The 12493-nt window shown below is 42.7% G+C and overlaps 1 protein-coding gene across 1 annotated transcript in view; it reads left to right on the forward strand.

The window, feature by feature from the left end:
• Positions 1-12493, forward strand: part of SPATA6 (spermatogenesis associated 6) — a 175249-nt gene that overhangs the window by 15534 nt on the left and 147222 nt on the right. The window contains exons 2-3 of the mRNA XM_082266220.1: positions 5909-5978; positions 11330-11545. Of these exons, the coding sequence (XP_082122346.1) occupies positions 5967-5978; positions 11330-11545 (228 nt within the window). The 5' untranslated portion in view covers positions 5909-5966. The remainder of the gene's footprint in view (positions 1-5908; positions 5979-11329; positions 11546-12493) is intronic.

Genomic DNA, 12493 nt, shown 5'->3' on the forward strand with positions numbered 1-12493 from the left:
GTTTGTAAAATTTTGAGGAAAATAATGAATCCATTTTAGAATAAGGCTGTAACCTAACAAAATGTGGAAAAAGTGAAGCGCTGTGAACACTGTCCGGATGCACTGTATATGAAATCCCAATACTCCTTGGCTTTACGGTGGAAAGGAAGATCTGTTGGGGGCCAAATGAACAATAGTGTACGGGCTTCCCATGACTTGTTGCAATAATTAAATAAAACATTTAACTGGAGAACCACTTTAAGACTCTTCCAGTCACTTTGTCTCAGCAGTTATTACTTTTTAGACTGGGCGTCATGGAAGCAAATTGCTTGGCATTGTAAGATCAGCTGCAGACATGATTTGTCCTAAGCAGAAAGTCCTTGAAGAGGTTTTTGGAATGCGTCCCATGGCTTCAAGTGCTCATAAATACAATTTCTACTGAATAATATGGCACTTCACCTAAGTGCTGTTATATATATGTCATTATCAGTAAATGCAAGATTTATGACTAGCTGGTCCTATTACTGGATTATACTGAATGTTCCACTGTGTATGCACTGACACCAGACACAGTACAGTGATAGAATGCTTCCCTACCATGTATTAATATTAATAGAACTTTATTTGTCTTTAATATTTGAATGATAAAGCAGATCACCAGAAAGGCTGTAATTTGTCACAGCAAACGGAATTGTTGCCCGACAGCGATTCAGCACATTCGTATTTGTTGGGGAGCCGGAATGCAAAGCATGAGCCTATATTAAAGTAAAATAGAAGATTTATGATGTGCACTAGGCCAGCTGTCATTCGGTGATCTTCCAGCCGATGTGGAACAGAAGGCCTGGTTTTTCTGATGTACGGGGCAAGCTGATGCATTTCATAACAGCCTTAGAAACACAGACTGGGGATCTGTGGTCGTCTCTCATCAGGGTTACTATCTGCATGGAGTCTTTAGGCTGGTAATTGGCTTCCACCCAAATAGTGACTAGTGTTGGTGACAGCATGTTAATGACTTTAGACTGCTCGGGAGGCATTGATTGATTTAGTGTTGGTTGCAGCATTGGTCAGGACAATTGTATGTAGATTCATGTGAATAAATGATATAAATATTTATGTGTTAAATTCCAGAAGAATACAAGACCAGTTGAAGCCTGGCTTTTTTTTGGTTCTGGAGCAAATCATTGGGTGTAGCATTCTGACACAATTTTCAGGGAAAAGGGGGGTTAATAGTTATGTCTAGGGGGGCCAGAATAAGGAAAAATACTGACCTTATTCTGTGCTCGCGCAGACTTCTTTCAGCGGCACGCTTGCCCATTCACGAACACAATGCTGGGTTATTAGCCCTGCATTGTATGTAATGATGCAAAGGGACCACCCTCAGACTAGAGCTTCAAGAGGGCAGTGCTGGAGTGGGGAAAGGGCAAGTAATGCTGCCAGTTGATGGAGCCCCCTAGATAAGCCTTGAAGTGCAGCGAAGGCCCACTGCAAGAGTACATTTTTTTCTAATTCCTGGATTTAGGCTTTAAAGAAGAGCTCTAGGCTCCCCCCAAAAAATGCAATGTTAGTGCACTCACCTGTCCAGGCATCCAGCGGTGTCCTCACCCAAGCCGATTCTTCAATTGGCTATCAGGTACAGGCACCCCCATCCTGACTAAGGGAAACACAGCTGGAGTCCTACTACGCATGTGGAAAGCGTGCTGCACTTTGTGAATGGGCTGCAGTCTTCTGGGACCTGTTAAGTGTCCCAGAAGGCTGCGGGGGAAGGGGGGGTCGGGAGGGCGAACTTCCAGCTCAGTTTGGCATGGTAAACTGAGCTGGAAACGTTAGTGAGTACCTGTTGGGAAGGGAGAAGAGGCAGACCAGTGGAGCTCCGCTTTAAGCATAGATTACCTTTTATGTAAAAAATAAAAAAGAATAGAATTCTCAATAATGATTAAAGTGGAACTAAACCCTCCTATTCTTAACAGTTAAAGTGGAGTTCCACCCTAATTTAATACTTACCTCCATCTTCTCCCTCCGGGTCACCTGAGAAAGAAATGGATAATCGCTTTTTTTTTTTTTACTTACCTCGTAGCGAAGAAAATATACTTACCTTACTTCCTTCTTCCTCGGCCGCGGCCCGTTGTCACTTCCTGGCTCTGCAATGATTCCTGGGAGCTGAACGTCATCGCTCCCAGGAATCATTGCGCCTGCACCGGCCCTGACGTCGAAGGGGATCTCGCTGGCTTCAAGCTGCCCACATCTGAGATGGCAGCGCTGCACAATACTTTTTCAAGGTAAGTATTTGTCCTAACAGGTAAGTGCAACCCGGGACAGATCAGAGGCTAGCCATTGTGGAATGCACTAGCCCTGACTGTCCCGGGGGTATTTAAAAAAAAAAAAAAAAAATCCAGGGTGGAACTCCGCTTTAAGTAGACATCTTATCCTCTGATCTGCAGTTGCCATGGTGCTGCATATGTAATTAGGTATGATACCAACCATTTTGTGGTTCAGTTCAACTGTGAGAGTTCTCATTCACAGCATGCCTTAAATTGAACTGTTTTGGGAAACTATTCATGAGTTTGGTTCAGCTTTAAAGAGGAAGTCCTCTGTAACTTGTACCTATAGGTAAGCCTATGATAAGGCTTACCTATAGGTACTGTGAATATCTCCTAAATATGCACCATTAAGGAGATATTTACTTTGAATTCAGCCAGTGACATCACTGGCGCATGCGCTCTGAAGGAACGGTCGCCCGTACCTTTCCTTCAGAGCCCTGTGCCGTGAACGGCGGCTCCCGTGCGCATGCGTGACGTCATCGCAGCTTCGGCCAATCAGATGGCTGGAGGACGTGAACCCGGAAGGAAGACGGGTTAACATGTCGGCCATGTCGGTGTGTGAGCGCCGCTGCAGGGGCTTCGTTCTAAGGTAAGTATTTCAGAATGAGCTAGTATGTGATGCATACTAGCTCATTATGCCTTTGTCTTTCAGTTTTTTTTTTTTTTTTTCTTGGAGGTTTACAACCTCTTTAACTAAATGCTGCCCCCCCCATCCCCAACGTGTATACCTGGTTTTGCTTGCCCATCATCTGTGGGTTTGGGACAAGGGTTGCCACATCATTATTTTAAACCAGGACACATATTACGGTAATTACACAGGTTCTGAGGCTAATATAATGCACATAAGGCACTAAGAGTTTAATTAGCGCCTTAATCAGCCACAGAACCTGTGTAATTAATGTGTGTCCTAGAATAAAGGGATGAGGTGGCAACCCTACCCGGGACCCACATAGCGGGTCCACTGGGTAGAAGGGAGGGAACAGAGAGGACACACTCCCCTCCTTGTTACTGACCCGGAAAGCAACGCGTTTGATGTCATTTCCGGGTCAGCCTCTCAGTGCAGTCTACAGTGCATTACATTCAGTGAAGCACAGGGGAGACATCCAGAGTCTTTTAGAGGTGTGGCATCTTCCCAAGGTACAGGAAGTATGCCTAACAGTTGCGTATTTGGATATTTATTATGAGCCTGTCTTTTTGATCGGTTTGGGAGTATAATCCCTATTTCCTGTTTCTTGTTTTTTAAATAAAACAATGTTGAAAGATAATGCATTAGGCTGGGATGCCCTCTCTGTTCTTTTGTATATCCACTTCCGGACCAGCGACATACTTGCACGCTCGCCGGCTGATCCGAGAGCTGATCAAAGCCCCGACTGGCTTTGATCAGCTCCCAGCTTTGGCAACCCAGAAGCAATGACATGACATCACTTCTGGTTTACCCGGATGTCAACGGCGCCATTTCCAAAGAAACAAAACCATTTGAAAACACCCATCTTGGTGTGATTGAATGCTTTAAAGGGCAGAGGAGGGATTTGGGTTTTTATAGACCCCAGATCTCTCTATAAAGAGTACCTTTCACATGCCTTTTGGTGTCACAAGAATGTTAAAATTCTTTGTGACAGCAATAAAAACAAAAAGAAAAAAATTAAAACAGTGAAAAAACGAATGAATAATTAAAAAAAAAAAAAAAATGTAAGTGCCACCTTCACCCGTGCTCTCGAGTAAAAGACGTACGCACATGTCAGTCCCACAACGAACGAACACAGCCATCGTCCCACAAGCGAGGTATCACTGCGAAAGTCAAATCATGGGCAGTAATTCTAGGCTTCCTCTGTGCATTGAAAGTGGTTACCTTTTTAACCACTTGCCGACTGCCTAACGCCGATCTACATCGGCAGTCAGCCCCTCACAGGCAAAGCGACGTAGATCTACGTCGCTAGCCTGTGAGGCTCTACGGAGCTAGTGCTCCCGGACCCCCCCGCGCGTGTGCCCGGCGGACCCGATGTCTGCCGGGCACTCGCGATTGTCCGTTAGAGTGGGAGAAAGGCAGGCGGCTAATGTAAACACAGCCGCTTGTCATTCTCCCCTGTGTAAGAATGGAGATCACACGGTTCTGCTATGTAGGACCATTGATCTCTGTTCTTACACCAGTACCCACATCCAATCACAGTTAGAAGCACGCCCCTAGGGACACACTTAACCCCTCCCTCTCAAATAAAGTTAACTCCTTCCCTACCAGTGCCATTTTTACAGTAACAGTGCATATGTATAGCACTGATTACTGTAGTAATGTCACTGTTAACCCCAAAAGTGTCAAAAATGTCAGTCAAGGGTCCGATCTGTCCGCCGCAATGTCGCAGTCCTGCAAAAAAAAAAAATCGCAGATCGCCGCCATTACTCGTTAAAAAAACAAACAACAAAAATGACTAAAATCTTTCCCTTGGTTAGTAAACGCAATAACTTTTGCGCAAACCAATCAAAATACGCTTTTTGCGATTTTTTTTTTTTTTTTTTTTTTTTTTTTTTTTTACCAAACATAGGTAGCATAAAACAAATTGGACAAAAATGTTAAAAAATTTTGATTTTTACATTTTTTTGGGGGAATTTCATATAAAAAAATTTGAAAAATATTGTTATTTTTGCAAAATTGACGCTCTTTTTTTGTTTATAGCGCATGATAAAAAAATCGCACAGGTGATCAAATATCACCAAAAGAAAGCTCTGTTTGTGGGAAAAAAAAGGACGTTAAATTAGTTTAGGTACAGTGTCGCACGACCGCGCAATTGTCCGTTAAAGTCACGCAATGCCGTATTGCAAAATAGGGCCTGGTCAGGAAGGGGGTAAAATCTTCCGTGGGCTTAAGTGGTTAAAAGCTTTTAAAGCATCAGCTATGAATAGTAATATTTACATAGTGTGTCGCTGTTGCACAAATTTAAAGCATGAAACGTTTGGTATCTATTTACTCAGCGTAACATCTTTTATATTTTACCAAAAATATTGGTCTCTGCTTTAAAAAAAAAATATATATATATATACACACACAATGTTTGGGGGTTCTAATTAATTTTCTAGCAAAAAATACTGATTGCTACATGTAAACAAAGCATGCCAGGAAAGGCCTGGTCTGGAAGTGGATATACATTGCTATTTGGTTCAGTTTGTGGCAATAAACTGAGTTTCTGATTTTTTTGCCTAGAGTTTTGCCTTAATTATTAACCCTTCAGTAAGAAATGCCAATGTGTTATTTAGATTACAAATCCCATTCAATCTTGTTTTCCTCTTCCACTTGAGATGCATTTTTAAACGGTTATCAGAAACGCCACTTAAAATCGTCAATCCTAACCAAACAATCCAGTGGAATAAAAGTCAGCTCTTAATTGTTGTACAAAGCAATGTAATCATTTGTAATTGAATCGTCAGAAATGCAAATGTTATCTGCTTGACATTTCCTAGCAGTCCCGTGTCTTTTTTAATTATCTTTATTAAAGTCAGGAGCTTACAAAGGGAATGCTTCACAATTAAACCCCAGTTTGTTACACCGCCTGACATTTACCTGCGATAGCCTTTTCTTTTAGACCTTGATGTTTAATTATTGTTTTTTGTGGCCCCTCCAGGGATTTGTTGGAAAAAAAGAAACGTACGCTTGAACGGTGACCCTGCGACAAAAAGAAAATGCAGAAACAGGTTAGAGATCTTGTTCTTGTTTGTCTAATGACAGAAGACATTATGTAAAAGGCAGCCATATCCGCGGCTCTTTTTCTATTAAAAAGGAAATGATCCTGATTATTTTTTTTTGTTGTTGTTTCCGCCAACAAGTTTTACTGCCACAAATCCCTCTGCTCTAAAGAAAGCAGACAGCTCAATTAGACTTCAATTAACAGTAAGTGTTTTTATTGCATAGACACTGAAACTCAGTTGATATAATTGAAGTGGTCACCTGTATACACTCTAGTGTTCCCCTTGTTTAATTTCAGGTTGCTCCTATATATTTTAAATTCATATTGATAAATATGTGACTTGGTGAACCAATTAGGGGTAATAAAGATATCCACTAAGCACTCTTTATGCTAACATAACTGAACCTTTTATAATTGGAGTGGACCTGTTCTCCAATGGTAATATCAATTTATGTTAAGAATCTCCCCAGAATAGATAATTAAAGCTGAGCTCCAATAATTATCTGTATTGCATGCTTATATTGATCCAGCTTTGCACTGTATAAGTATGACTACCTGATGGGCTGCTAAAAGATGCCAGTCCTTGTGGTAGCAACATATGGAAAAGCAAATTGCTACTTTACGTGTCTTGTTTATGGCATTAGCTAGGTAAAATTGGGGGAAGCTCTGGTGAAGGAAGGAGGGGTTGTAAGAGATTGGGAAATTAGTTTCCTGTTGGAGAATAACATCTGTCTTTAGGGTATCAAATTTCTGCCGTTTTTCCGGGGAATTAAGACCCTGTACATTGTGGGATATCATCTGCATGATCATATTGGAAGGTTTAGAATTAGCCATGGATCAGGTTTGGACAACTCAAAATAGAAAAAAATCTCACCCAGTGAAGACAGGTCATCCTGCCGAGCAGTGCATCCACAGCCTTTCCAATGTCTCAGTCCTGGGAATCGATAGTCCAGAGAAGGGCAACAGAGAATCGATAGTCCAGAGAAGGACAATCGAGAGTCCAGAGAAGGGCAACAAAAATAATTAGGGGAATGGAGGACATCAGCTATGAGGAAAGACTACAAGCACTGAACTTATTCTCTCTGGAAAAGAGACAATTGAGGGGGGATATGATAACAATGTACAAATATTGTACTGGCGACCCTAGCATAAAGAACAAACTTTTTAGAGAAAGGGAATACAATAAGACACGTGGCCACTCACTAAAACTTGAGGAAAAAGGTTTAAGCTAAAAATACGTAAGGGGTTCTTTACTGTCAGAGCAGTGGGGATGTGGAATTCTCTTCCACAAGCAGTCGTATCAGCAGGGAGTATTGATAGTTTCAAAAAACTATTAGATGGGCACCTTAAAGACCACAACATACAGGGGTATACAATGTACGGTTAACAGCAAACACACACACACATCATAGGTTGAACTGGATGGACTGATGTCTTTTTTCAACCTCACAAACTATGTAACTATAGATGTGGGAGGGGTTCCAGACAGACCATAGGAAAGGGAAAAGTTAGAGAAAGAAAAAGAAAAGGTAGAGACCGAGAAGCAAATGAATGCAAGACAACAATTAGAGAAACAATGAAACCAAAAACCCAGTAACCCACCCAGGTGAGGAAGGGTCAAGCCACTTCCCACCAAAAAACTGAAAATGGTGATATCCCTAAAAAGTGGGGAACGTCATCAATTTTCCACTGAGAGTAAAACCTAAACGCATCAGCGGCAGATGGAGGCGCATTGTATCCACTTCGGTCCACCCGCCTAGGGATATAATAGATAACTTCAAATAAACAGAGCACCGTTCCTTAAAAACAGGGAGGGATTAGGGCCTGAACAATTGTCACCAAGCTGCTCCTTAACCCCTGTCAAGCAATTCAGCAGCAAAGGTTTCTTTGTTACCCACCTGGAACATCAAAGAGGCAACGTCACAGGGTCAATCATAGAGTATTGTATCCAGTGAGTATAGTGGGTCTCAGAGTTCGCCCCACCAAAGAGAAGCCACCCTGGATGACATCCTAGCTGTAACTTAACAATAAATATACCCAAGTATAACTAAGGGATGGTATAAGAAAATCCTACCAAAATGTGATGCGCCAGAAATATAATAAAAAAGTGATGACTTTAAATACAATAAATCATATCCAGTTCATAAGGCACATAGCAATGTGTGTGCTTCCAATAAAGTGATATGAAGAGTGTCCCCGTATCCAATTGAAGAAAATCCAGTGATGAAAACAAGTTGTAAACACCAATTAGTGAATCCCTCCACCAGGTGAATTAGCCTCTCACCTTCCTGAAGGACCCAAATGGGCCAGCAATCACATGTATCATGGATCAGACTTCCAGGAAAGAGCCACACTGTATTGCACCTCGAGGGATCCCGGGACATATAAAAAACAGATGAAGAAATCTAGTGCTCTCTGCTTACTAATAAGGGTGTGCTTTATTAGAGAAAGGCAGATCAACTCACATTTGTTGGGCACTCAGCCGTGCCTGCTGTATAAGCGATGTCAGCGATCTGTTACCAGAGAGAGACTCTGCGTCGGCCATGCACGCTCCGTCCCCCTATACGCGTTACGTCGAGCGTGATGCTCCTTTGACTTCCTCGGTAGCGGGGACACTCTTCATATCACTTTATTGGAAGCACACACATTGCTATGTGCCTTATGAACTGGATATGATTTATTGTATTTAAAGTCATCACTTTTTTATTATATTTCTGGCGCATCACATTTTGGTAGGATTTATAGTTTATTGTGATTTGTGAAACACGATTGGTGTATGCTGCCGGATACCACTTATATACTTTCACACACCTGATTTATGCACAGTGAATTGAGGTTGAGTTATTTTATCACATATATTGGGTTTGCGCTGATAGTTTTTTGTATTTTATGGTATAAGAAAAACCTTGAAAACTTTAAGACAAATTAGACTTTGAACTCATCAAACATTGGGGATGAGAAATTCCAGCCCCCCCTTTGGAGGAGTTCCCTAGGAAACTCATGCTAAAAGCTAGCATGAATCGTGGGGGTGAGGAAATATCAGTTCCATTAAGCACACAAAAAGTTGTCCTTAATCCAAAAGACTTCCTCAGGAAGGTTGAGAGTCCCTTAACCTCTTCAGTTGTTGTTTCTGCCAAACCGGAGTAAGTGGACTAGGAGGAGAAGGCCTTTTGGCAGACGAGGGACTCCTGGCGGTGGAAGAAGGAGGGATCTCTTGGGTAATCATCCCCAGGTGTAGGAGCAGGCGTTCCACCTTCAAAAAATAAGAGGCTATGGACCTTGTTCCGATACGAGAAGTTTAGGCGAAATGCAAAGGACCATCTATATTATGTCCTTTTGAGACAGAACTTGAAGGAGGGGTTTCAGAGAGCGACATCTTTGTACAGTAAAGGGGGAGAGGTCCACAAAGACCTGGACCCGATGTCCCTTAATAGTGAGCCCATCTGAATTCCTGGTCAATTTCATCACCTCTTTCTTGACAGAGTAATAGTGGGGTTTAACTATAATGTCTTTTGGTAGACAATCAGATCGCATTGGTTGCAAGGCTCTGTGCACTCTGTCCAATTCCAAACGGTGTTCTGAGATGTCTGGGATTAAGTCATTGAAGGAACAAAATGCATACTTAACTTCTTTTACTGTTTCAGGGAGTCCTCTGACTTTGAAGTTGTATCGTCTTGAACGGTTTTCAAGGTCATCTATTTTGGACAATGCAGTTTCCAACTGATCCTGGATAATCCTGTATTCTGGAAGTGTTTGGTTAATTCTGGCTACAGATTGATCAGCATTCTTTTCCATGATTTCCATACGTGATCCCAAATGCTGCAGCTCAGCATGGATGGAGGAGGGGATCTGTGCAGCTAATTGGGCCAGACCCCTGGAAAGCATTGTGGAAAAAGCAGCTATCATGGAAGGGAAATCAGTGGGGGTAATATGGGGTTTGTGGGCCCCCAGAAAGTCATTCATGGGTGTCAGCGATTTATTAGATGCTGGGGAAGGTGCAACATAGGGGCTGATTACTCACTGTGACATTTACTATAGGAGGTATAGCAGGGCTCGAGGCATCTTGGTCAGCTATGGATTTCTCTGTATCACAGTCCATGCCTTGTGTGGTAGTGGCCGCCATCTTGGATAGATAGGCCTGCGGCGGGATGTGGTCCAGATGACTGGATAAGTTCTTCCTAGCAGAGCCTCCGGACATCAGATTATTCCCTGGGTGTTCCCAGGTCTATCGCTGGTGGTCCAAGGCTGTGGCGGGGGAACAGAAGACCGGAGCAGTGCGGAGCGCCTAGGTTAAGCGGCCATCTTGCAGACCTCCGCACATGCACTTCAGGTTTTTTTTTTGTTAATAGGAACTTGGATAGGGATGGGAGCATGGGATATGCAGGAACTATAGAACTTGAGGACCTACTAGGCTTCTGTCTGCTCAAAAACGCAGGCTGTATTGCACAACCTTAGGCGGAAATATACTATCTCTTGGCTGACTTGCATGACTCCTGGCTGTATTACACAGATCCTGGCTGCACAGGACACACTTAGGCAGTTATGCACAACTCCTGGCTGTATTGCACAGCTCCTGGCTGCACTGCACTGGCTTGTAGGGAAAAGAACCCCACAGTCATGTCTCTGTGTAACAGGACTAAGTATTCACTCAGTCCCACAGTAATGGAGCTTCCTCACCCCTGCTCTCCTGGCTCTATCCAGGTTCTGACCCAGGCTCTCTCTCTGGTCTCACTTCAAGAGGCCCCCCAGCTACACTTGGCTGGGACCTTGATGTTTTCAAAAGGGACTCCTCAGGCTTCTCCTCTCTCTCTCTGCCCCAGAGCCGAGCCCCTGACACAAGGGTCTCTTCCAGAAGGCTGGACCCTCATACTCTGCACCTTGGCTGCCAGGCCTCTGAATGTTTATGGGCTCTCCCTCCACCTACTGGGCACGCCTCCCCAGGAATTGGCTAGATAACCATAAATAGTCAGGCTGCTGGTACTGCCCTCCCTCCCACTATACTTCTAGAAATAACTAACTAAGTTTGTCTAGCAGCCTGCTATAAAGAAGGAGGGTGCTACATCAGTCAAAAGGCATGATGCCAGTCCTTTGCCAAATTTGCAATTAGGCAGAGTGAGGACTCAGGCTAACTGTAAACCTGAACCAAGAGATTGGAGTGTCACTTGCCTTTTATGCTGTGCCGGAAGGCACAAGATCTGCTGAAGAGAACTACAAATCCTTTTGCAAGCACATTTGTACACATACATGTATTTCAACTGTGTATTTAACTGTTTACCTGGGTGTATGCCTTGATTCCCCATGGCTCCAGATCTTTGTAGCAATAAGATGTTTGACGATTCTTGTATTTTTCATTTACAGTTTTCTACGCCTGTCCGTAAAAGTGCCTCCTTCAGGACATCCAGAAGATATGAGCAGCCTACTATCGCATCTAAATCCCGCTCACCATCACCCTACACAAACCGGCGCATGTGTGAGTTATCTGAGGACTCCAAGCAAAGACTGGCCCATTTAAACCTAGGACCTTATACATTCAAGAAAGAGACAGAGAACAAGTCCCCCTTTGTAGTCAGACATGTAGGTGGTACATATTCTGTTCATGTTTTTTCATCTTCGTGCCCATGTCAAATTAAATTATAGGTATGCACTGTAGTATATACAATATATTGCAAGAGTAAGAACAGTACTGCATTCTGTAAATCGGTATAAACTGTGTTGTCCATAGCAAATACCCCTTCCTCTAAGGTGGATTAGAAAATGAAAGCTAAAAACCCAGTTGTTAAAGGGGATTCCAGCTTTTTATCATGTTGTGTTCAGTCAACATAACAGTGCCAAGACGTTTTATTACCTATTGTGGTATTTGAATTAAACTTTATAGGATTAATTAACAGGGGGTCATCGTCATTATTAGCAGCACTCTTAAATATGTCAACTGAAATTCTTCTAGAAATGTATTTGTGCTAAAGAGTTCCCTGAAAGATTTATCTTTGGTCTTGCATTCCTTCATCTAAGGCTCTGTTCATACTAGTGCAACTGCAAGTGTGATTTTGGAGTGTGACTTTGATACGAATTTTATGCGACTTTACACTCTCTGGCACTCAAGTCACTAGAAAGTCACATCAACGAAGCTGAGCTTTTAAGTTGCATAGATTGGAACGGGTGCCATTAAAATCAATGGGCTGCAACTAGTCAAGTGACTTTGTGTCCAAACTTGCATGACAAGTTGCACTAGTGTGAATGGAGCCTAAATAACAGAGCATTTCCTGTGTGTTGAACCTTTTACATAAACTACAAAAGTGCAGTGCTAAACAAACAAATAATGGAATAATTGAAAAGGAAATACATAGAAAGCCAGACGCATGAGTTCCCAAAATGATGACAAGATTTGCTTCTGGATATATTCTTGAAGGTGACTTCGTGCAGAGTCTCCATCACAGGAAATATTAGCAGCTCACCTTTCTAAAAGACCCCTGAATCAATAGATGGGTCAAACGCACATTCCCATATGGGGTGGTTACTGTGATA

Source organism: Pelophylax lessonae (genome assembly GCF_965119305.1).
Source record: "Pelophylax lessonae genome assembly, chromosome: 8".
Lineage (NCBI taxonomy): Eukaryota > Metazoa > Chordata > Amphibia > Anura > Ranidae > Pelophylax > Pelophylax lessonae.